This window comes from Solanum verrucosum, unplaced genomic scaffold (genome assembly GCF_900185275.1).
Source record: "Solanum verrucosum unplaced genomic scaffold, falcon-dt-bn FXZP01000009.1, whole genome shotgun sequence".
NCBI classification, from domain to species: domain Eukaryota; kingdom Viridiplantae; phylum Streptophyta; class Magnoliopsida; order Solanales; family Solanaceae; genus Solanum; species Solanum verrucosum.
In genome coordinates, this window is record NW_026020231.1 from 3,893,144 (window position 1) to 3,914,745 (window position 21,602).

Here is a 21,602-nt window from a genome sequence, read left to right on the forward strand (position 1 = left end):
CTACATTTTTAAAGAAGGATCCTACATGTTCTCCTAAAACCATGAAGAATCAAAATAAAAAACTCAAATTATAAACTAATCATGAAAATTTTAGAGGGAGAAAGAATAAAGAATGGGAAAGAGAAAAGGTGACTTGAATTTTCGTTTTTATAAATTGTTAGAGATATTGAAATTTATTGAGGTAAAAAAATGGTGTTTAGAATAGTTAGAGTTGAAAAAATGATTGGGGAAGAAAGGAAGAGGAAGGAGGAGAACTTGAAAAAAATAAATAAATTATTAAATGGTGAAATACGCGTGTCGAGTGCATGTATTTCACCACAAGACACATGCCTGAAAATGACATTTTAGGGAGGAAATAATTACACTTTAAAATAGCTCAAGGGGTAATAGGACCCCCATAAAAGTATAAATATGTAGTTAAAAATCCGGTAATAGATTGGGGGATCATTTGGCCATTTTCTCTTTATTCCTTCAAAAACCTCTTCCATTTTGAATGTCTCTTTCTATTTCTTTCTTTTTCTTCCTTATTTATTTATTTATGAATAAAATGTTATATTCTAGTTTTTTTTGTAACTTGCTTTATTCAACTCATGAGTACTCCCAAATTCCAATACTTCATCAAATATCTATTAACTTTCACTAATATAAATATCGAATAAGTATATTTACCAAACTTTACCAGACAAAAAAAAAATAACAAAATTATCTATTGACATTATTACTAGTAGATAGGATTGTAACTGACAAATAATTTTAATAAAGTTTTATAAAATATTTTTAATTTTATATTTTACAAGAATTTTTAATTTCTACATATAAATATCTAAAAATAGAACATAAAAAAAAACTTTGCTAGTTATGTTTTAAAAAATAAATTATAAAGGATTATGCTCACCTATTTTCTCAATTTTAACACGCCTTTTCTTGTAAATTGATACAAAAGTAAATGGGGATGGGCTTACATATTGTTAATGAATAAAATTTGTTTGCTCATAAATTCACTCTTTTAAGAATAGTTTTTATTTTATTTAAATTAGCCATTAAAGTTTTAAATTCATTTTAAAAATTACTTATAACCTATTTTTTAACTTCTTATTGAATTTTAATTAAATTAAAAATTTATATTAAACATATTGATTTATATTTGAAAATTGAAATACATCCTAACAAATATGATTCATTTTTATATCTCAATTCTAAGTCATCTAATAATAAATAAAAAATTATTCATCACTACACCACAATCATTTCTTAATTCTTCTTCCCAAACTTGTTTATTCCTTCAAAACCTCTTCCATTTTGAATGCATTTTTCTATTTATTTATTTATTTGTTTATATTTATGAACAAAATGTTATTTCCTAGCTTTTTGTAACTTGTTTGATTTAACTTGTATGTACTTCGATTACTTCGTTAAAAATCTACCAACTCTCACCAATACATTCATCAAATAATTGCATCTACCAAACTTGAACAGATAAAAACGAATCACAAAATATCTATTAACATTATCACTAGCATGTAGATTATGACAAACATATAATTTTATTAACTTTTATGAATTTATTTTTATAATTTTTACATATAAGATATTTAAAAATAACACTTAAAAAAGCTTTGCAATTTTTTTTTTAAAAATAAATTATAAAAGGCTATGCTCACCTAGCTGAGACCTATTAATTAATTAAGAATATTAGTGAAGTTTCATTTTACTAATCAACTATTTAAAGTTACCTATCAATAACTAAAAGTTGAGATTAAAGTATGAAAATGTCGATTGTTAAATGTTGAGGGAGGTACTTAATTTTTTAAAAAGTAAAATCAGAAATTAAAATTGATTTTCACCCATTTTAATAAGAAAAAACAATATTTTTTTGAGCATTTATTATATGTCTGCAATATTATAGCAGTCTCCTTATGTATATCAGTATATCTTTTCCTGAATATATTATGCTTTCATTTAAATTCAATATTTTAGAACATTAACTCTGAAAATTGTTGTGCATATCTTGGTAATATGAAATATACGTCTGCATAAAATACTATGAGCAATGACCAGACAATGCAAAAATATTTATACAATTAAATTACTTTAAAAAAAACATATGTGGTATTAATTAATCTTATAAGTGGTGATAAGAGAGCTAGGTCGGTGAGTGTATGTAAATTTTAATCTTAGGGTGTTTGGTATGAAGAAAAATATTTTTCAATTTTCTCATGTTTGGTTGGGTAAAATATTTTGGAAAATGTTTTTCAAATCAATTCATTTTCCTCAAATTTAAAGAAAATGACTTCCCTTAAAAACTCAAGGAAAACATTTTCCAAAACTCTCCTCCAACTTCAAATTACAATTTTTTTTTTACTCCCCCCCCCCCCGCTTCACCTCCTACACCCCCCCTCCAAAAAAAAAAAAATTAAGTTTATTTTTAAAAAATATTTTCAATTTCAAATTTTTATTTTCACCCGACCCCACCTCTACCCTCGACCCCCCCCCCCAAAAAAAATTAAAAAATTAAAGTCTGTTTTTAAAAAATATTTTCAAAACCTTATTTTTCATCCCACCCCACCCTCGACCCCCTACCTCCCAAAAAATAATTTTAAAGTTTCTTTTTAAAAAATATTTCCAATTTAATTTTTTTATTTTTTCACCCCCTACCCGCAACTCCCCCCCCTTCCCCCACTCCAAAAAAAATTAAGTTTATTTTTAAAAAATATATATATTAAATTTCAAATTTTCATTTTTTTACCCCCCCACACACCCTTATTTTGTCAAGGTTGAAAAATTATTTTTGATAAACTCTCAGCTCAAGTAAAGTATGTAAAATATTTCAAAATAGATTTGAAGGGGAAAAAAAGCATAAACAAATTATTTATAAAATCTCTATATATGATTATTAACTAATATCTAGTGAAAATAAAGTTCAATTGCTATGTTGCGACAATAGCTTAATCCATACTAATATAATGTTTTTAAAAAAAATTGCAATATTAATATTCCATCAATTTCTTTTTACTTGTTCATAGTGCAGTTTGCACTCTCCTTTAAAATATATTAATAAATAATTTATTTTATTAAGCTACTCAAATTAATTACTATGCTTTGAAATTTAATTGACTACCTAATACTTTAATAAGATTGAGAATAAATATTTCACAAGGAGGATAACTTTTTTTTAAAAAAATTATCTCTTAATTTGTTAAAGCGACAAGTAAAAATAATAATCTATTTTTAGTATAAAAAAACTTAAATATTTTCTATATGTATATGATTATTGATATATTTTCACCAAATAATTAACAAATAGAGGTTTGACATAACATTGAAATGTGGTGTGACTTGTTGGTCCCTCGATTTGAAGTTTTATGGGAATTTCATGTTATAATTGGATTGTGCAAACACTTTTAAACTCACGTTTCGAAATCATAACAATCCAATCGATGCCTTTTTTTACTATACAAATTGCCTTTTATCCATGCAAGTAGGGACGGATCTAAATTATCGAAAATTCCATAACTTTTGTGTGGATTTAATATTAATAATTATATTAAAAAATCTATTTGACATGTATAAAAAATATCTTAAGGGAACTAAGTAACAAGACAACAGTTGGTTTAGTAATAGTGAAGAATCTTGTTTAAGCTAAGTTGATCTTATGTATGGGAATTTGATTATTAAAAATTCATTAGTTTCAAATTCTAAATTTGTTTCTCCATGCAAACCTACTTTTATTATCTTTTTTTGTCACTTGATATTCAGTATTTGCATTGATGTCAATTGAATTTCAATTCGTGCTGGAAAATCTCATTCCTTATAAAATGTCTTCATACTAGGGGATTCAAACTCGATATATTTGACTAGGAGTATTTACCACTCCACCATAACATTTATTTGTTATACTTGTTTCAATTCTCTTTGAATTACCTCAACTTTTTTGAAGTTATCCAATTCTCTCTTAGTTTTTTTTTATTATTATATTTTATATTTCACCACTATTTATTTTTTAGAAAAATATAAAAAGAAAAGAGAAAATACTTCCTCCTCGTCCTATATTTCCCTCATTATTTTTGTAATATCGTAAAATGGAAGGAAAAAAGGAAAGGAAAGGAAATAACCAGATGGCAAAATTAAATTCTCACTAAATGAAAGTTTTTGATTACCAACAATCTGTAACTATTAATATTTTTCTTCATCATCTTTTCTCAAATTCAAAAAGGACTTTACTACATTTCCTCCACGTTGATTTTTTATTTATTATTGCAAATTTAGAAAAAATAAAATAAACTTTGGGTTAGTCAAAAATAGAGTAGGCGTTGGGGAAAATAATTAAAGAGTGCAGAGCCAAGAAACCCGTGAGTACTTAAATTGTTACCGCACCCAATTCCCAATTATAGACTTTAAATTCTAATGGGCCCCCAATAAAAAGATGGGCCCATTTATATCCAGCAATGCTCATCCTTTTTCATTGTCAGCCTATAGTAGCTCAACCTCCACACTTTTGTTCTCTGATGTTTTGTTCAATTTTACTTGTTCATTTTAGATTTTACATATTTCGTAAGAAATAACGATTAATATGAATATGTAAATACAATACACATATTATTTAATGTATAATTTTAGATCTTGGAAATGATCTAGGAAAATAAATAATTAATGTTGAGTGTAAATTTTTTTTTTTTTTTTTGATATATTAGAATTGACAAGTAAAAGTAAACTTTTATTTTTTGAATATTGAACAAATAGAAGTGAACGATAAGAGTATATTTTATTGCTAATTTTGTTATTTGCTTCGCGAAGGATTTAATAATATAGAGATTAGTATTGTAAAAAATTACATCCGGATAGAAATTTCTATAACAGGCATTCTTTATATGATAACATTTCATTGTAAATTGTGATATTATATGTTTTCTATGATAATATTTAACAATAATACATACACATTCATTAAATTTCTCAATCCGTACATAGAATTAGGACTCAAGTTATTAAATTTGTATGATAAATTGTTTACATCCGTCCCATGATTAGAGAGTTTATTGACAATGACAAAGAGGCTTCCTTTTCATATTGGAATGTAACATATGTCTTTACATGTATTAATAATATTGTTATATTCATGGGCGGAGTTATCCCTAGTTAAGAGTGGTTAGATGAATAACCTTTGTCGGAAAATTATTGCAAGCATATATGTTAAATATCGACATTGTTAGATATATACTACTAATTGTTAAATACTTTAGACATAGTAAATAAAGATAGCCCGGTGGTTAAAGCTATCAAATACACCTGGGAGGCTTGGGTTAGAGCCCAAACTTGGGCATTTTTTTTTTTCAGTTCCATTTTTTAAGTTGAAAAAGAAAGAAAAAGAGAAGTATTGAAAACATCCCTAAACTTGGTGAATTATTAGTTTCATTTTGAATTATTGATAGCCGTAAAAACATTCCTTTACTTGACTAACTGAACTTAAATACACCTCACGATCTTGTAACATGAGTGAAATACACCCATAAATTCTCGCCAAATTTAAAGGTGTTTTCAACACTTCTCTTGGCTTTTTATTAATAGTCCATACTCCTGCAAGAGTTTGATCACTTGTTATATTATATGACAGATTGGGGGTGTATTTTAGTTTAGTTAGTCAATTAGAGGGGTGTTTTTAAGGGTGTCAATAGTTCATGGATGAAACTAATAATTTGTGCCAAGTTTAGGATTGTTTTCAATACTTTTCTCTAAAGTAAAAAAGAACAGAAGTTGTAGTTCCATTTTGATAATTTGACCATCGAGGTTTATTTTCTTACTTGTTCTAAAGCATGAATATTTTTGACAAAATTTTTAACTCTGCCACTGATTATATGCATAAACATATATAGTTGTAGTAAATATATATATATATATATATATATATATATATATATATATATATATATATATGTTTGAAACATTTTATTTTTTGAAGATTTAGTGACATACAATAAATAATGATAGTAACAAAAGAGCTTAAAACAAATTGTATATATATATATATATATGTTTGAAACATTTTATTTTTTGAAGATTTAGTGACATACAATAAATAATGATAGTAACAAAAGAGCTTAAAACAAATTGTAGTGGGGTTGTGTGAGAATGACATTTGAGGAACAATAAATAAGAGCTACAATTCAGATGCTAAGTTTGTCCATGTTTCATGAAAGGGCAACATCACCTTTTACAATTTCTTCCTTTTCCTCGTGAATTGGGACATTATATACATTTAAAAAAATAATAAAGATCGTTGGATCAATTAATATATCAATATAATTAAAATATACATAATATATATATTATTAATGATAATACACATCGTTGACTTCTTCAAGTTCTTTGTTTACTACTCTGATTTTTTTAATTTTATGTTTTTGAAGTTTAGGCATTTTTCATGATGGTAACTAACTTAAATAGTTACTCTCCTGATCATTTTATTATATTCTCTTAAAAAATACTTACAAATTGTAGATTATTATTTTTGTATCAGAAGTGTATAATGAAATAAAGCCTCAAAATTCAGGACAATAGATTTAAGTGTTAGTTAACAACACATGCAAGTTTTCTATATTCAATTTAGACTTGTGAAAATTTTAATAACATTACTAAAATTGAAGATTATTTAAAATTAATCTGATAATAGTGTTATAAAAAACTGAACAACACAAGAAATTGTTACCAAAATAACAAGACATGTAAAATGAAGATTGTATCAAAGTTATCCCCCGGCCAAAATAATTTGTGTACAAGACAAGATTTGTCAGTTTGATATGACTTGTGAATAATTTAACAAAATATACCAAATGAAGATTATGTCAAAATTATATCCTCTCTCCTAACATAACCTAATGATTAAGATAAAATTTGTCAATCCGACAATACTTGTAAGCAATTTAATAAGAGAGATACAACGAAGATTGTCCTAAAATTATGATCACACCCTACATAAATTGTGAAAGTGTAGTTAACCAATCTTTTTGGGTGTGTTCAGTAGCGGAGCTAGGATTTTTGGGGCTTCAAAATCTGAAGAAATAAACACACAAACTAATTTGGTTCGACATCTATTATATATATATAAAAAATAATTTTAACCATTTATAAATAATATATTTTCCGTCGAAGAGGATTCGAATGAACCACTGACAGTAGGCTGGCTCCGTCCTTGGGTGTGTTATGTATAAGTAGCACCACAACTATTTTTCCAAAATTTGATCAACAACATCAAAATGATCTTATTTGTGCAAAAGGCCCAATAGTATCAAACTCGACTAACAAACTCTGTTATCTGGGCTCCAGCCCAAGTTATCCAAGTGTATTATACTTGGCCCTTTCACCCAAACAGCAAGATAATAAAGGCCTAATTCCCTTTTCCTTGCTGGCTAATTTACGCAAATGTCTCTTTCTAAAGTCACCGTTAAGATTTTATCGACTCTATTTTTAAAAGTTGTGCAAATATAGTCTTTAAAAAAATTATCTTTTCGAATACGTTCAAGTAAAAATTATCTATTTGAATCAGTCTTACACTGCACCATAATCCATATTAGTGTGAGGGGTGGAGCCACCTTGTGGTCAATATCCTAGTTATACATGGTTAAAGATAATTTTATAGATATATATATCGTAGATGTCGAACCTCCTTCGCTTATGAGTGTGCTTTAAATTTTAAATACTCTTATTGAAAATCTTGACTGCACCATTATTGATGTGTTGTTATGCATATATTAATCTTACATAGATAATACCTTATTCATGAGGAGGTAAATTATATTAAATTTCCAATTATAATAATATGTATTTTTTTTTTTTTCATTTAAAGGAATATTAACTTTCTTCAAATTAGTAAAGGTAATTGTTTTTCTCTTCTTATTATGCTATTTTTGACATTAATAGTTTTTCTAAGGCTGGTCTGATAATAGTTGTCACTTGACACACTCAAATAGTAATAAATAATAGAGAGTAATATTACTATATTATTTTTTTATTTTATTAAATTCAATACTTTAATAAATGTGTTACATGATAAATAATATTTAATAACAAAAATAAAATAAACACAAAAGATAAATATCTTTTGAATACAGTAGTTAATTATTTTGCTTGTCAATAATTAGTACGTTTTCCATCAACCAAATACCGCCAATTGCCAAACGGAGCGAGGAAGCGGGAAACAGAAAAACACACCATGGCTGAGCAGCAGCTTGTAAGCATGGGCTTTTCAGAAGACATCGCCGTCGAAGCTCTGACGGCGACCGGCGGCGATATCGTCAAAGCCACCGAGTGGATTCTCAGTCACGGCCATAACCATAAGGGTTCTCAAGATTCTTGCAATTTCAATCCAGTTTCTTCTTCCACCTCTGGGTCTCCCACTACCGCCGCCCACGATCACCATCCATTCCAACCCAAAATCGATCGATTTTTTCAATTTCAATCCAAACCCCTCACACACACTTCTGTATCAGTGCTTAAACCTATTGTTCCTACTAAAGGAGTGACAACCCATGAAGAAGAAGAGGAAAAAATAGACGTGGAACCTCCTTTACTCCGTCTAACTAAGCGTCCTAAAGTAGTAGAATCTGAACAAAGAAAGAAACGACCCCCTCATGAACCCTTGTCCGAACGAATGCGACCTCGAACCCTTGACGATGTTGTTGGGCAAGATCACCTTTTGGCACCTAAATCACTTCTTCGATCAGCCATTGATTGCGGTCGTCTTCCTTCAATACTTTTATGGGGACCACCGGGTACCGGCAAAACCTCCATTGCTAGAGCTATAGTTAACACTTGCTCTGCTTCTGAAGCTGGTGGAAATACCTACCGGTTTGTTTCTTTGTCGGCTGTTACTTCGGGGGTTAAGGATGTTAGAGAAGCTGTTGACGAAGCGAGAAGAATGAAAAAGAAGAGCAACAAGAGGACCATTCTGTTCATTGATGAGGTTCATAGGTTCAACAAGGCTCAGCAAGATTCCTTTTTGCCGGTGATTGAAGATGGCAGTGTCATTTTCATGGGAGCTACCACTGAAAACCCATCATTTCATTTGATTACGCCTTTATTGTCCAGGTGCAGAGTTTTGACTCTCAATCCTTTAAAGCCCCACCATATTGCTACGCTACTCAGGCGGGCTGCGGCTGATTCTGATAAGGGGCTGTCCTGTTGTATGGGAGAGAGTATGAAAATTGCAGTAAATGATGAATGTATAGAGTTTCTTTCAACAAACTGTGATGGAGATGCAAGGGTAGCATTAAACGCCTTGGAAATTTCAGCTACCACTGCTGCTGCACGTACGGGAATGGCTAGAGGATCAAACGAGGAGTTAGGGGACAAACAAGGAAATGCTGATGAGTCTCCTTTGTCTGCAGTTGTCAGTCTGGATGATGTCAAAGAAGCAATGCAATGTAAGCATTTGGCTTATGACAGAGCAGGGGATGAACACTATAATCTTATCAGTGCGCTTCACAAATCTATGAGAGGAAGTGATGCTAACGCTTCCATTTATTGGCTGGCGAGAATGTTGGAAGGGGGTGAAGAGCCTCTTTACATAGCACGAAGGCTGGTCAGGTTTGCTAGTGAAGATGTGGGGTTAGCTGATCCATCGGCTCTTGGCCAAGCTGTTGCTTGCTACCAAGCTTGCCATTTTATTGGCATGCCTGAGTGCAATGTTATCCTTGCTCAGTGTGTTGCTTATTTGGCCTTGGCTCCGAAGTCTATTGCTGTCTATAGAGCAATAGGGGCAGCTCAAAAAGTGGTAAGGGAATCCGTTGGACAAAATGAAGGAGTGCCCCTTCATCTTAGGAATGCACCAACTAAGCTAATGAAGGATCTTAATTATGGGAGGGACTATATTTATCCTCCTGACAATCCAAACTCATCCCAAGCTTACTTGCCACCGTCTCTTCAAGGTTATAAGTTTCTTGATTGGCCAAATGTTGCTGCAAATGATCGATGATGAGGATTACATCACAATGTTATGGCTTCTAAGAATAGCTTCTTTGCTGGTTAGCACTGTTTCTTCTCTTTTATCTTATTTCTCTGGTTTTGGGATTTTAGTGATCAGAGAAATCTACAGTAATTGTGAGCCTCTTTGTAGTTATTTTTTGGGGACTTCTATTAGTTGTGAGCAGAGGAGGTGGGAAAAACTTACTGGTTTGGAGGGATTGTATGATGCCAATTTTGGTTGTAGTTTTGTCAGAATGTATGCATCCCCTCTTTTTTGTTTTTGTTTTTGGGCTACATCTGGAAACAATACATATTTACTTGCTGAGATCTTGTGAGGACATGTGAGGTTTACTTTACTGCTTCTATCTCTATTTTTACAAGGATTGTTCACATACTATCTCAAAAACTTGATCTGAAAAATTTGGCCTAGATGGTGATGAATAATTTCTTCATATTTGACCTATATGTTCAACGATTGAGCTTTGGTTCCATGCTATAAACGAATAAAATAATAGTTATGACGTAACTGTTTTGGATGATGCCCAAATTCAGAGCTCCTCTTTTGTGATACCATATGATTTAAGAGGTCTTTGAATTCGTAATGATAGCTTTCTTAACTGCTGTGTTAACCATCAAATCTATACGGCGTAATATCATGTCTTTATGAGCAAGTAATGTGGAATAGCAGTTGCTGATTGAAGGCATAATAAAATGGGATGAGCTTGGGCATTGTGATGTATTTTATCATCTGGGAGAAAAAAGATATTACTGCCATATGTGTAAAATACAGTATAAGTTGATATCTGAGATTGGCCATACATAAGACAATTCGTAACTATCAACTCAATCAAGCTTTTCTGTGAGCGGTCTGTAGGGACTGCTTAGCAGTGTGTTCCTGTTACTTCAGAAACCTGTCTCTGATTATTATCAATTCCCTCTAAACTTGCTCCATGTTAATTCTCTCCTGTGGTGTTTCTGCTGAACATGCTAGCCCAAGTTGGAAAATAGAAACCAAGCACTTGATCTGTTCACTACTTATATTCTTGTTAGCATCCTCTAATGTCATTTCTCCACAGAGAGCGGATCCATCAACAATATCCATTATTTGATCTGGTAATGCCAGTCTGATGAAAAGGTGCAGATTCACATTGTCTTCGAATAGTTTGTCTGTGGGCCTTTTTCCAGTGAAAATCTCCAGCAATAGGATCCCATAACTACACAAATCTCCTCAGCACCCGTGCCATACTCTGCAGTATTCATCCATATTAGCCACTCACTCTGTAAAACGTGCATTTGAAACTAACCCAAGTTTTGAAGTATTTGTCAGATTTAAGTAGAGGATAATAAAAAAAACGAGAAAGGATATTTACCTGGTGGGGCGTATCCAATAGTTCCTTGTATTCCGAGTGAGCTGAATTGGTTAAGGTTGCCTTCCCCAGAAAAACTAGGGATGAGCCTGGCCAATCCAAAATCACTTACATGTGCTATCATGTTGTCGTCGAGAAGAATATTACTTGGTTTGAGATCACAGTGAACCACAGGGATTTCACATTGATGATGAAGATAATATAATGCAGAAGCCACGTCTATTGCAATATTTAATCTCTGAAGAATGTTTAAGCTATTGCATTGTATTTGTCCTTCTGATTCTTGACGTAACCACTCCTCCAAGCTTCCATTTTCCATGAACTGATACATTATGGCCTTAAAGTCATTTCCTTTGAAGTCAATGCTGGAGCATGCAGTTATGACTTTCACCAGGTTTCTATGCCGGGTATTTCTCAAGGTGTGGCATTCAGCCATGAAGCTTTTAAATGCACCGTGTCTTTGGAGGTTGAGTACCTTGACTGCAACTGGATTTTCATTTGATGAGTGAACAATTCCTTTGTACACAGTGCCGAAACTGCCTGATCCTAACAACCTATCTGAAGAAAAACCATTAGTTGCATCATGAAGCTCCTTATATGTGTAATCATGGGGAAGGTGAGATGCCGAGATGTGGATGTTGCATCTCTTCTTTTTCTGGATCTTTTAATAAAAAACATAGAAAGCAGAAAACATGCTATTGCAGCAAATAAAACAATACTGATAATTGCAGTCAGAACGGGTGCAAGACGCTTCCTCTTTGTTCTATGGTTTTCTTTATTCGGGCAAGGTGGTAAATCAAACTCTTGGATTCCACCACAAAGCTTGGGATTCCCCGCAACTTGTAATGCGGTTGAATTTGAGAATACTCCTTGGACGGGAACCTCACCCTCTAAATTGTTGTCTGAAAGATTCAGGTACAGTAGGGAGGAAAGATTCAGAGTCCAAGGGGGAATTTCTCCTGATAAGTTGTTTCTTGAAAGGTCTAGCTCCCGTAGGTTTTGTAAGTCAGCTAAGTACGGGATGGACCCTTCAAATGAATTGTGTTGCATGTAAAGTAATTCCAAGGCCAAACATTTCCCTATGGTGCTTGGAATCATGCCTGAGAAATTGTTGTAAGAAACGTCAAAACCTGCAAGGTTTGTTATATCACCAATCTAGAGCCGTCAAAATGGGCTTAGCCCACGGGGCTGGCCCAACCCTACCCGTTATTGGGGTAGGGTTGGGATAGAATTTTTCACGCCCATTTAAAACTAGGGCTTATAAGCCCGGCCCATATAAGCCCTTGGCCCTTGAGGCTTGATCGGGGCTGGGCTGGGATCGGCCCATGGGCCAAAACTTTTTATTCAAGAGTAATTTACAATAATCTCACTAGTATATGATCTAATAATTTGAATACACGCTATGTTGTAATATTATGAATCTTCGTACCCAGATACTTGCATCTCGGAATATATGGATTCAAAATTAGGTTAATTTGTTCTAGATACACTCTATCAAAGTAGATTCGCATGTATCTAGGATACATATACAAATCTCACGCCCTTGCCTCCCTCCCATCTTGCTTGTCACTCTCTTATCTCACTCACATATCTGGTATGCGAGATACATGCTAATTACACTAAATTTTTGCTAGTGTTATTGAAACAACACCATTATTTGCCATATTTGAATTGAAAATCTTCTCATTTTCTTGATGTTATAGAATTACAAGTTTGAAAGAAAAAAAATAAAAAAAAATAAAAAAAAAAAAGAAGGGCTAGCCTGCCCCAGCCCTCGGCCCTTCTAGGGTTGAGTTGGGTTGAACATTTTCAGGCCCTACCAAATGAAGGGCCAGCCTGCCCTAGCCCTTCAAATTCCTTTGGCGCGTGAGGCTTGGGCCGGGTGGGGCTAGGACGACCCTTTTTGACAGCTCTACTCCAATCTCCATTGGCAGGGAACCCATAAAAGAGTTATAAGAGATATTAACATGTGCTAGGGATGGCAAACTCAGCAGTTGCCCTGGAATTATGCCACTTAGATTGTTTTCACCTATATAAAGCCTCAACAGCTGTTTGCAATTTCCAAGGGATGGAGGAACGGTTCCATTTAAAGTATTTCCAGACAAATAAAGATAGAGCAGTCTCGTGATGTTTCCTATTGAAGATGGGATCTCGCCTGTCAATCTGTTTGAATCCAAGTTGAGAGTTCCCAAGTTTGAAAGGATTCTTATAGATGCTGGAATGCTACCAGTTAGACGATTTTCTTGCAGGTAAAGTATATTTAGGTTCACGAGGTTTGCAATTTCTTTGGGTATGTTCCCTCGAATCCTATTCTGTCCCATGTGTAATCCTGTCAATAGGGTGGACAGGTTGGTTACTGAGTTTGGAAACATGCCTCCAAAGTGGTTGTGGGCCAAAAGCAAGTACTGTAGGTTGCTGCAGTTGGCCAGGGAACTGATGAAATTCATGTTATCAGGTTCATCACTCCCCAACTGATTACCGTTAACGTTGAGCCACCTTAAGTTCTTCACCTTTCCTAAACTTGCAGGTACATTTCCAGTAAAATTGTTGCCTGGAAGATTAAGTATTTGAAGCATTGGCAAATGAATCTGGAAATGTTCCAGTGAATGAATTCATTCCCCAGTTGATCTTCTCTGCTTTTGGAAAAGCAACACCGATGTTGCTTCTCAGCTTACCCGAGAAGTAGTTATAGGACAGGCCTATTCCTTTAAGTGATGACAAATTGTAGAGCGGAGGAGGGAACTCACCATTATTTGAGGAAAACAAATGATATTGGTCAAAGTCTCTGCATATATTATTGCTGCATTTGAAGAGTTGATCGACATCCAAAAGATGTATTAAGCTATTATAATATCATAGAGTGGCTAAGAACAGAATATTTTCTGCGACCTAATCACTACACTTCAATTCATCATCAATAAGATAAGAGAGTAGAGTTGACAAAAGAATTCATTCAAGGTCAACAATAATGTTAATTCCTGCTGAAGGTATTTTAGTGCACAATATTATCCCAAGGGGTTGTCTAGTTACAAGGATTAGGGGGTTATCCAATATAAAATTTGGAATTAGATTTGTCTAGTGTTTGTTGTGGACAATAGCTAAAAAACCAGTAGAGAAATTCAAGTTCATAACCTAAATCCTTAGTTGTGATTTGAGCCAAACAGTGTAACAAAACAGCAGGAAAAACGTGCTGAAAATGATGACAAAGTCTAACTATCACCTACCACAAATTAGAAGAAATGCTTCTACACTACAATTTTAATGAAATCCAGTTAAGTATATAGTGTGTAATCCTGGATGCTCTGCTTGGGAAGGATACTGCCTTGTCAACTTGGCAGAATATCATCACCCTGTCAACTGTCACCCCAAAAAATTACTCACAAGTTGCTTCGTAAGTGTAGGAGAGCTTAGTAGCCAATACAACCGAAAGCAACATTACAATCAACAAATTTGCAGAGCTAAATGAAGACTTGATCTACACAAGGATAGGCTCGGGAGCTGGATCTGAGGGAGCACCGCTACTGCCATTGAGGACGGTGACATTGCCATCTGAATCCACATCCACAATTACTGAATCACCTTCTTTGATCTCACCTGCAAGCATCTTCTCGGCCATGCTATCCTCCAGCAGTCTCATAATAGCTCTCCTCAATGGCCTAGCTCCATAGCTTGGGTTGTATCCTTCATCAACCACCCTGTCTCTAAACCTCTCTGTCACTTGAAGTTCTATCTCCTTATTCTTCAACCTCACAAAGACCTCCTTAAGCATGATATCAGCAATCTCCTTCACCTCCAACTTAGTGAGCTGACGGAATACAATCATCTCATCTAATCTGTTTAAGAACTCTGGCCTGAAGTACTGTTTCAACTCCTCAGTCACCAAGCTCTTGATACGGTTGTAACTACTATCCTTCTCGTCAAAATCTAGATCAAAACCTATACGACGACCTCCTTTTTCTATCACACTGCTTCCAACATTCGATGTCATGATGAGGAGTGTATTCTTGAAGTCGACAGTTCTGCCCTTGCTGTCTGTCAATCTTCCATCTTCAAGAATTTGAAGCATCATGTTAAAGACATCAGGATGAGCCTTCTCAATCTCATCAAAGAGCACAACAGTGTAAGGTCGACGCCTCACAGCTTCAGTTAATTGACCACCTTCAGTGTAACCAACATACCCAGGGGGTGAACCGATGAGTTTAGACACAGTGTGTCTCTCCATAAACTCACTCATATCAAGCCGAATCATTGCTTCTTCAGAACCAAAGTAGTACGTTGCTAAAGACTTGGCCAGTTCTGACTTCCCAACACCAGTTGGACCAGAAAAGATGAAACTGGCAATAGGTCGGTTGGGATTCTTGAGTCCAACACGGGCACGTCTGATAGCACGACTAATGGCTTTTACAGCTTCATCCTGGCCAATGACTCGGGTATGAAGTGTTTCTTCCATTTTTAGGAGGCGATCAGATTCATCAGTTGAGACCTTCTCTACAGGAATGCCAGTCCAGGAAGAGACAATGTGATGAATATCTGCCTCTGTCACTATAGGACCTGCTGCATCTCCTGCCTCAGATTCCGCCTTGCTCTTCTCTTTGTTTTTGTCTATCAAGGCTGAGATTTGTGCCTTAAGGTCCATTTCTCTATCACGCAACTCCCCAGCCTGTCCAATGCATAGAGAGGATTAAAATTGCACATCCTGAACATCTCAATGCTTTCAATAAGAAATTAATCAGTTCAGAGGAATTTTATGCACAGGATTGAGAGGAAACCAGTCACCTTCTCAAAATCTTGACCACGGACAGATTCATTTTTCTCCTTTGTAATCTGGCGAAGCTCCTTCTCCAGCTCTCTTGCTTCCTCAGGGAGCTAGATGGTATCAGGAAAACAGGTCATGACTCCATTAGGAAGAAAGGGAAGGACAAAGTAAGACAAAGAGAGTACTTTATACCTGTGCATGACGAAGTCGAACACGGGAACCAGCTTCATCAATCAAGTCAATTGCTTTATCAGGCAGAAAGCGGTCACTGGAACAAAGGTTCAACTCAAAAACATATTCATGCTTTACTTCAGATAAATCATGGAATTAAGATGATTTTTTTGGAGTGAGATAAATGTGCAATTTTTCAAGAGATAAAATGTGCATAAGCCTATTCCGGCACTGATACAAAAGAAAAGACACTTCTCCTAAGAGTTTTATTATTGGGAAGGATATATCTAAATCATACGAGAAAAAAATTAGTTTGCTATGAAATCCCAAAGTCAAAATGTACCAACAACTTGAGTCCGGAAGATAATTTGGAAAATGAATATCTGATTAATAATACCTGATGTACTGGTGAGAAAGCTTGGCAGCAGCGTCTATTGCCTCATCAGTGTAACGGAGCTTGTGATGAATCTCATACCTCTCCCGAAGCCCTTTCAGGATCTGTATGGTTTCATCCACAGAAGGTTCAGGTACTTTAACTGGCTGGAACCTCCTCTCCAGTGCAGGGTCTTTCTCAATGTGCTTTCTGTACTCATCCAGGGTTGTGGCTCCAATACACTGACAAGTGAAACCAAGCAAAATACTTCTCAATTACACCAGCTTTGAAATTCTTTTGTAGTTTTACCAGGATGAACTCGGATCAAGATAATGATTAAACACCAAATTTAAGGTAGATTTCATAGTTCTCATTGAAATTCCAAGGAACGACATACTACAGGTCAAGGAGGAAAACGAACCTGTAGCTCGCCTCTAGCCAGGGCAGGTTTCAAGATGTTCGCAGCATCAATTGCTCCCTCTGCAGCTCCAGCTCCAATCAATGTGTGTACTTCATCAATAAACAGTATTATTTCATCACTTTGTTTGATTTCCTCCATTAGTTTCTTCAGTCTTTCCTCAAACTCTCCACGGTATTTTGTCCCAGCAACAAGCAATCCCATATCAAGTGTTATGACCTGATCATCACCCATAGCAAATCACAGATTCATATAATGACAAGGATATATACATTTTTTGAAAAGGAGGGTATACCACATCAAAATAGTTGCAGATAAAAAGATTCACAAAAATAGGTTCATCTTCCCTATGACTTCAGTTAGACTCAGAATTGAAGTAAGAGGGTAACTAAATCCTGTTTTTCTTCAGTGCTTTATAGCTGAATCCATATACCAGTCACTGAAAGAAATATGTAAAGCAGGCTCAAGGCGGTTGAAATTCGAAAACCTGTTTGTACAAGTTAGTGGGACATTCAAGCGTTTCTGTAAATTTTTGGCACGCCTACCAAAAATATTGATTGGACACTTTAGAATCACGTAATTTTTGGCCCAGAGTGTTTGGGGGGGGGGGGGGGGGGGGTTATGGGTAATCAGATAACAATATGGCTTTTCCTACTTTAACATATTTCTTGTGTATATCTCTGTCTGCAGAGTTTTTCCTTCCAATTTTAAAAATTACCAACTGTACAAAATCAAATTCTAAGACATTATAAAAATGATTATTGAAGTCTTTCTATCTAAGAATGTAGCACAGCTTCTGGATCTGCCACACAGTTGAGATGAAATTGAAAAAGAGAAAATAAAGCACAAGCATAAAACATGTTCTGCAAATTTATCATACACCTCTGTACCTTCTTTCCCTCTATTGTTTCAGGGACATCACCATTAGCAATTCTTTGAGCTAGCCCTTCGGCAATAGCAGTTTTTCCAACACCTGGTTCTCCAATAAGACAAGGGTTGTTTTTTGTACGGCGACCCAAGATTTGAGTAACACGCTCGATTTGAGCCTGTCTTCCAACTACAGGATCTAGTTTCCCCTGAAAATATAATATGACCAGATCAAATAATTGAAGAGAGCCAATCAATCACCACATTATGACAAAATATCTTTCTATGTACCTCTTCAGCTAACTTTGTCAAATTGGTGCCGTACTCCTCCAATGTAGGCATTTTTAGGCCAGAAGTTCCACCGCCAACACTAGCACCAACAGCCTCACTACTCTCGCCAACCATCCGTATGACCTATTTATTTATTTTTCAACCAAAAAGAGAAACTGATTTACAATGAAGTCAAGCAATTTAAATACCCTCACCCTCATCAGAAGTAAACAATAACAGCATACCCAGTGTAATCCCACAGGTGGGATCTGGGGAAGGTAAGATGTACGCAGACCTTGGCTTCAAGAAAAGCATTTCAAACCAGTTTGAGAAAGGAAAATGACTTGCCTGTGTGCGAATGTTACTGGGGTCAGCACCCAAGTTTTCAAGAACACGGGCAGCCACACCTTCACCTTCGCGCAACAATCCAAGTAGCAAGTGTTCCGAGCCAATGTAATTATGCCCTGCATCACAAAACCAATCAACACAGACAACAAATAAATTATTTTTAGAATCCATGAAGCTTGTGCCTGGAGAGGACTAGAGAGGAAAGAAGTAACTATTGAAAAATCATGACTAACAACTACATCAAAATAAAACTTAAAAGGAGATCATTTTTGTGTTTGCATGACCGTTAGACCATCCAACAAAAGGCTGAAATGATTAGATAGGGGTACCTAGTTGGCGGGCTTCCTCCAGAGATAATTCTAGAACACGCTTTGCACGAGGAGTAAAAGGGATTTCCACTGCAATAAATCCACTACCCCTGCCAATAATCTTCTCTACTTCCACACGAGCATCTTTCAAATTAATTCCCATGGATTTAAGAACCTTAGCAGCAATACCAGTTCCCTCACCAATAAGACCCAGCAGGATCTGTTCTGTCCCAACAAAGTTGTGACCTAGTCGTCTGGCCTCTTCTTGCGCAAGCATAATGACTTTTATTGCTTTCTCGGTGAAGCGCTCAAACATTGCTTTTGGGACAAATCGGCACCCTCGTGGCCGTCTGACAAAAGTTGCAGCTGCCACTTTCGAATGGAGAGTTTCTCCAGATTTTACTAGTAGTGTATCTAACGCATTGCACCCTCGCAGTCCTGCAAAACTGTTCAGCCTTGAGGAAGAACATTTTACATTACATAGCATTCTAACAGTTCTTTGATTTTTCCGGGATCCATTGAATTGTCCAGCCCTTTCACCGGCTACTGAAGATAGAATGTCTGTTGACTGAACTAAAGCTCTAGCCATGATGGACCTGCAACCTGACATGATAGCATATCAGAAAAGATCACTAGTGGCAATGGGAAAAATACCAAGGTTCATATTACATAACATATCCATATAATTAGCAGACATCAACAAAACCATCATTAACTAATAACCATTGAAGGCTACTTTTTTGGACCATTGTTAACCATTAACCATTGAAAGTTAATTTCTTTAGATGACATAATGTAGACAAATAGGATCATTGTGGGAATGCCAAACTTCAAAAAACTCTGCAAATGCATGTTGCCCATTTTCCCAAAATACTCGAGCAACATACAACTAGCGCATAAGCTTAAAGCTAAATTCAAAATGAATAATAAAGCCTCAAAACAAGAAGACCTGGAAAACTATGCAACCACTGGATGGTAACTGTTTTATACAGGATAAAGCAGCCAAGCTACAAGGACTTTAGTTTCTAAACTAGGAGAATCGTGAATATATAATTCCCTATTGCATAGATTAACTTGGTTCCAATGGGAATATATAAACAAACACTCTAGAATTCAACAACAACAACCCACACCCTTGAGACAAGCCAGTTTTATTCAGCACTAGGAGTAATTTAGTGAAGCGGTTAATTGGGAATTCTAACACCACAACAAGTCAACCAGAACTACATTGCTTAAATAAAAAAAATGGTAACCTACATCATACCCCTTTCAAAGAAGCAAGGTCAAAATCTACAACAATACCAACTTATAAAAGAATAACCCCATTACTTGGAAAGAAACTAGTCCAAACAAGTAGAAGCAAAAGACCCATCCTTACAACTTTGATTCATTAAGTAAAAACATCAAAATAACAGGTCAGAACAACTCAAATGAACAAAATCAGGTCCAAAGTTGCAATCTTTACAGAAGTAATGGTTGAATTTCAACACAAGAAATAAAGGGTCGAAGTAGTTAAATGCAGAAACACCTAATTCAAAAAAATTCAAGACACACCCAAAACCAAATCTTGAAAAGAACCCTAATACCAATCTGTGTTATTCATCAATAAACACATACAGATAATGAGATTAATTCATAAAAATGCTCACCTCAATAACACTAAAGATTGTGAAAAGAGGAGAAGAAAAAAAAGAAAGAAAGGGAAACGAAATAGAGAGAGCTTGAAAGTCGGCCGTGTTATATAGCGCTAGTAGGTAGGTAGATATAATTGTCAATTATATATAAATAAATCATATAATAATTTTAAAAAAAATGCTACTCCATTGACCACTCCTGCACCGGCATACACACAACAATATCTCTCCCTTTTTTTCGTGCAAATAAATAACAATAAACCCTATTCTGTTATAAATATATTTGTGTTATAAATGTCTATTACGTAGATTATTTAAGAATCTCTTATTTGGAGAGTAAAATGAGTATATTAAAGTTATTTTTTATTAAATATAGAAATATATTTTTTTTGGGATCAATTAAAAAGAAAAATAAATCGTATAAAATGAACAAACGGAGTATATAATTTTAATTAAATTTAAAGTTCTAAACAATATTGTTAAGGAGTTCCATGCTTTTAATACTGTATACACATATTTAATTGAATTTTATTTGCTTTTTTAAACTTAAGACACATATTTCGAAATGTAAAACATTATTTTATTTAATTATTTGATTTTTGCGATGTCTAAGACTCACTTAAAATACAATATTTCTACCAAAAAATAAAATTTAGAGTTTGAATTTCGAAATTTCTAATTAATGATCTGAAAAGAATCTTGGAAGACTTTTTTTTTTCTTTTTTTGGCTAATTTTCCTGATTTTTTTGAAAAAGATTGTGAAAACTTGGAACAAGTAGGTCCTCTCATTTTGGAGTGACAATAACTTTTGTTTTGTTTTTAGTTTAAGATTCAAGCCCTTGTTTGTTGTTCACGTCACCTTTTTTTTTTTCAGAAAAGAAAAATAACAACAAATATACTAGTAAACGCATGAATTAAATGATTTACATTTTAATGGTCAGACACAAATAAAAGTAGTAGTTGCGTAGAAGTTAGAAATTAAGTACTAATTACGTATAAAATAAACATTTCTTACTGGAAAAATACATCTTCATTTGATTTACGTAACGGGAAGCAAAAAACAATCCATCCTTCTACATTGTTAAAGACCAAAACTAACAATGTGTCAACCTCAAAGACAAAACACAATATGA

General features: G+C 34.3%; 3 protein-coding genes across 3 annotated transcripts; 1 reads left to right on the forward strand and 2 right to left on the reverse strand.

Moving 5' to 3' along the window:
* Positions 1 to 8,172: 8,172 nt before the first annotated feature.
* LOC125832483 (uncharacterized) lies at positions 8,173 to 10,239 on the forward strand. Its single transcript, XM_049511636.1, has one exon. It carries the CDS (start codon positions 8,207 to 8,209, stop codon positions 9,965 to 9,967), a length of 1,761 nt encoding a protein of 586 aa, XP_049367593.1. The 5' UTR covers positions 8,173 to 8,206; the 3' UTR covers positions 9,968 to 10,239.
* A 492-nt stretch (positions 10,240 to 10,731) lies between these two features.
* LOC125832488 (probable LRR receptor-like serine/threonine-protein kinase At3g47570) lies at positions 10,732 to 11,862 on the reverse strand. Its single transcript, XM_049511641.1, has 2 exons — positions 11,328 to 11,862; positions 10,732 to 11,204 (listed from the first exon to the last, which is right to left on the reverse strand). The coding sequence occupies exons 1-2, from the start codon at positions 11,758 to 11,760 to the stop codon at positions 11,101 to 11,103; spliced, it is 537 nt and encodes a 178-aa protein (XP_049367598.1). The 5' UTR covers positions 11,761 to 11,862; the 3' UTR covers positions 10,732 to 11,100.
* A 2,827-nt stretch (positions 11,863 to 14,689) lies between these two features.
* On the reverse strand, positions 14,690 to 20,712 carry LOC125832478 (ATP-dependent Clp protease ATP-binding subunit ClpA homolog CD4A, chloroplastic). Its single transcript, XM_049511630.1, has 10 exons — positions 20,485 to 20,712; positions 18,857 to 19,438; positions 18,528 to 18,643; positions 18,201 to 18,323; positions 17,933 to 18,118; positions 17,046 to 17,261; positions 16,649 to 16,866; positions 16,273 to 16,348; positions 16,101 to 16,190; positions 14,690 to 15,984 (listed from the first exon to the last, which is right to left on the reverse strand). Exons 2-10 carry the CDS (start codon positions 19,422 to 19,424, stop codon positions 14,800 to 14,802), a joined length of 2,778 nt encoding a protein of 925 aa, XP_049367587.1. The 5' UTR covers positions 19,425 to 19,438; positions 20,485 to 20,712; the 3' UTR covers positions 14,690 to 14,799.
* Positions 20,713 to 21,602: the final 890 nt, after the last annotated feature.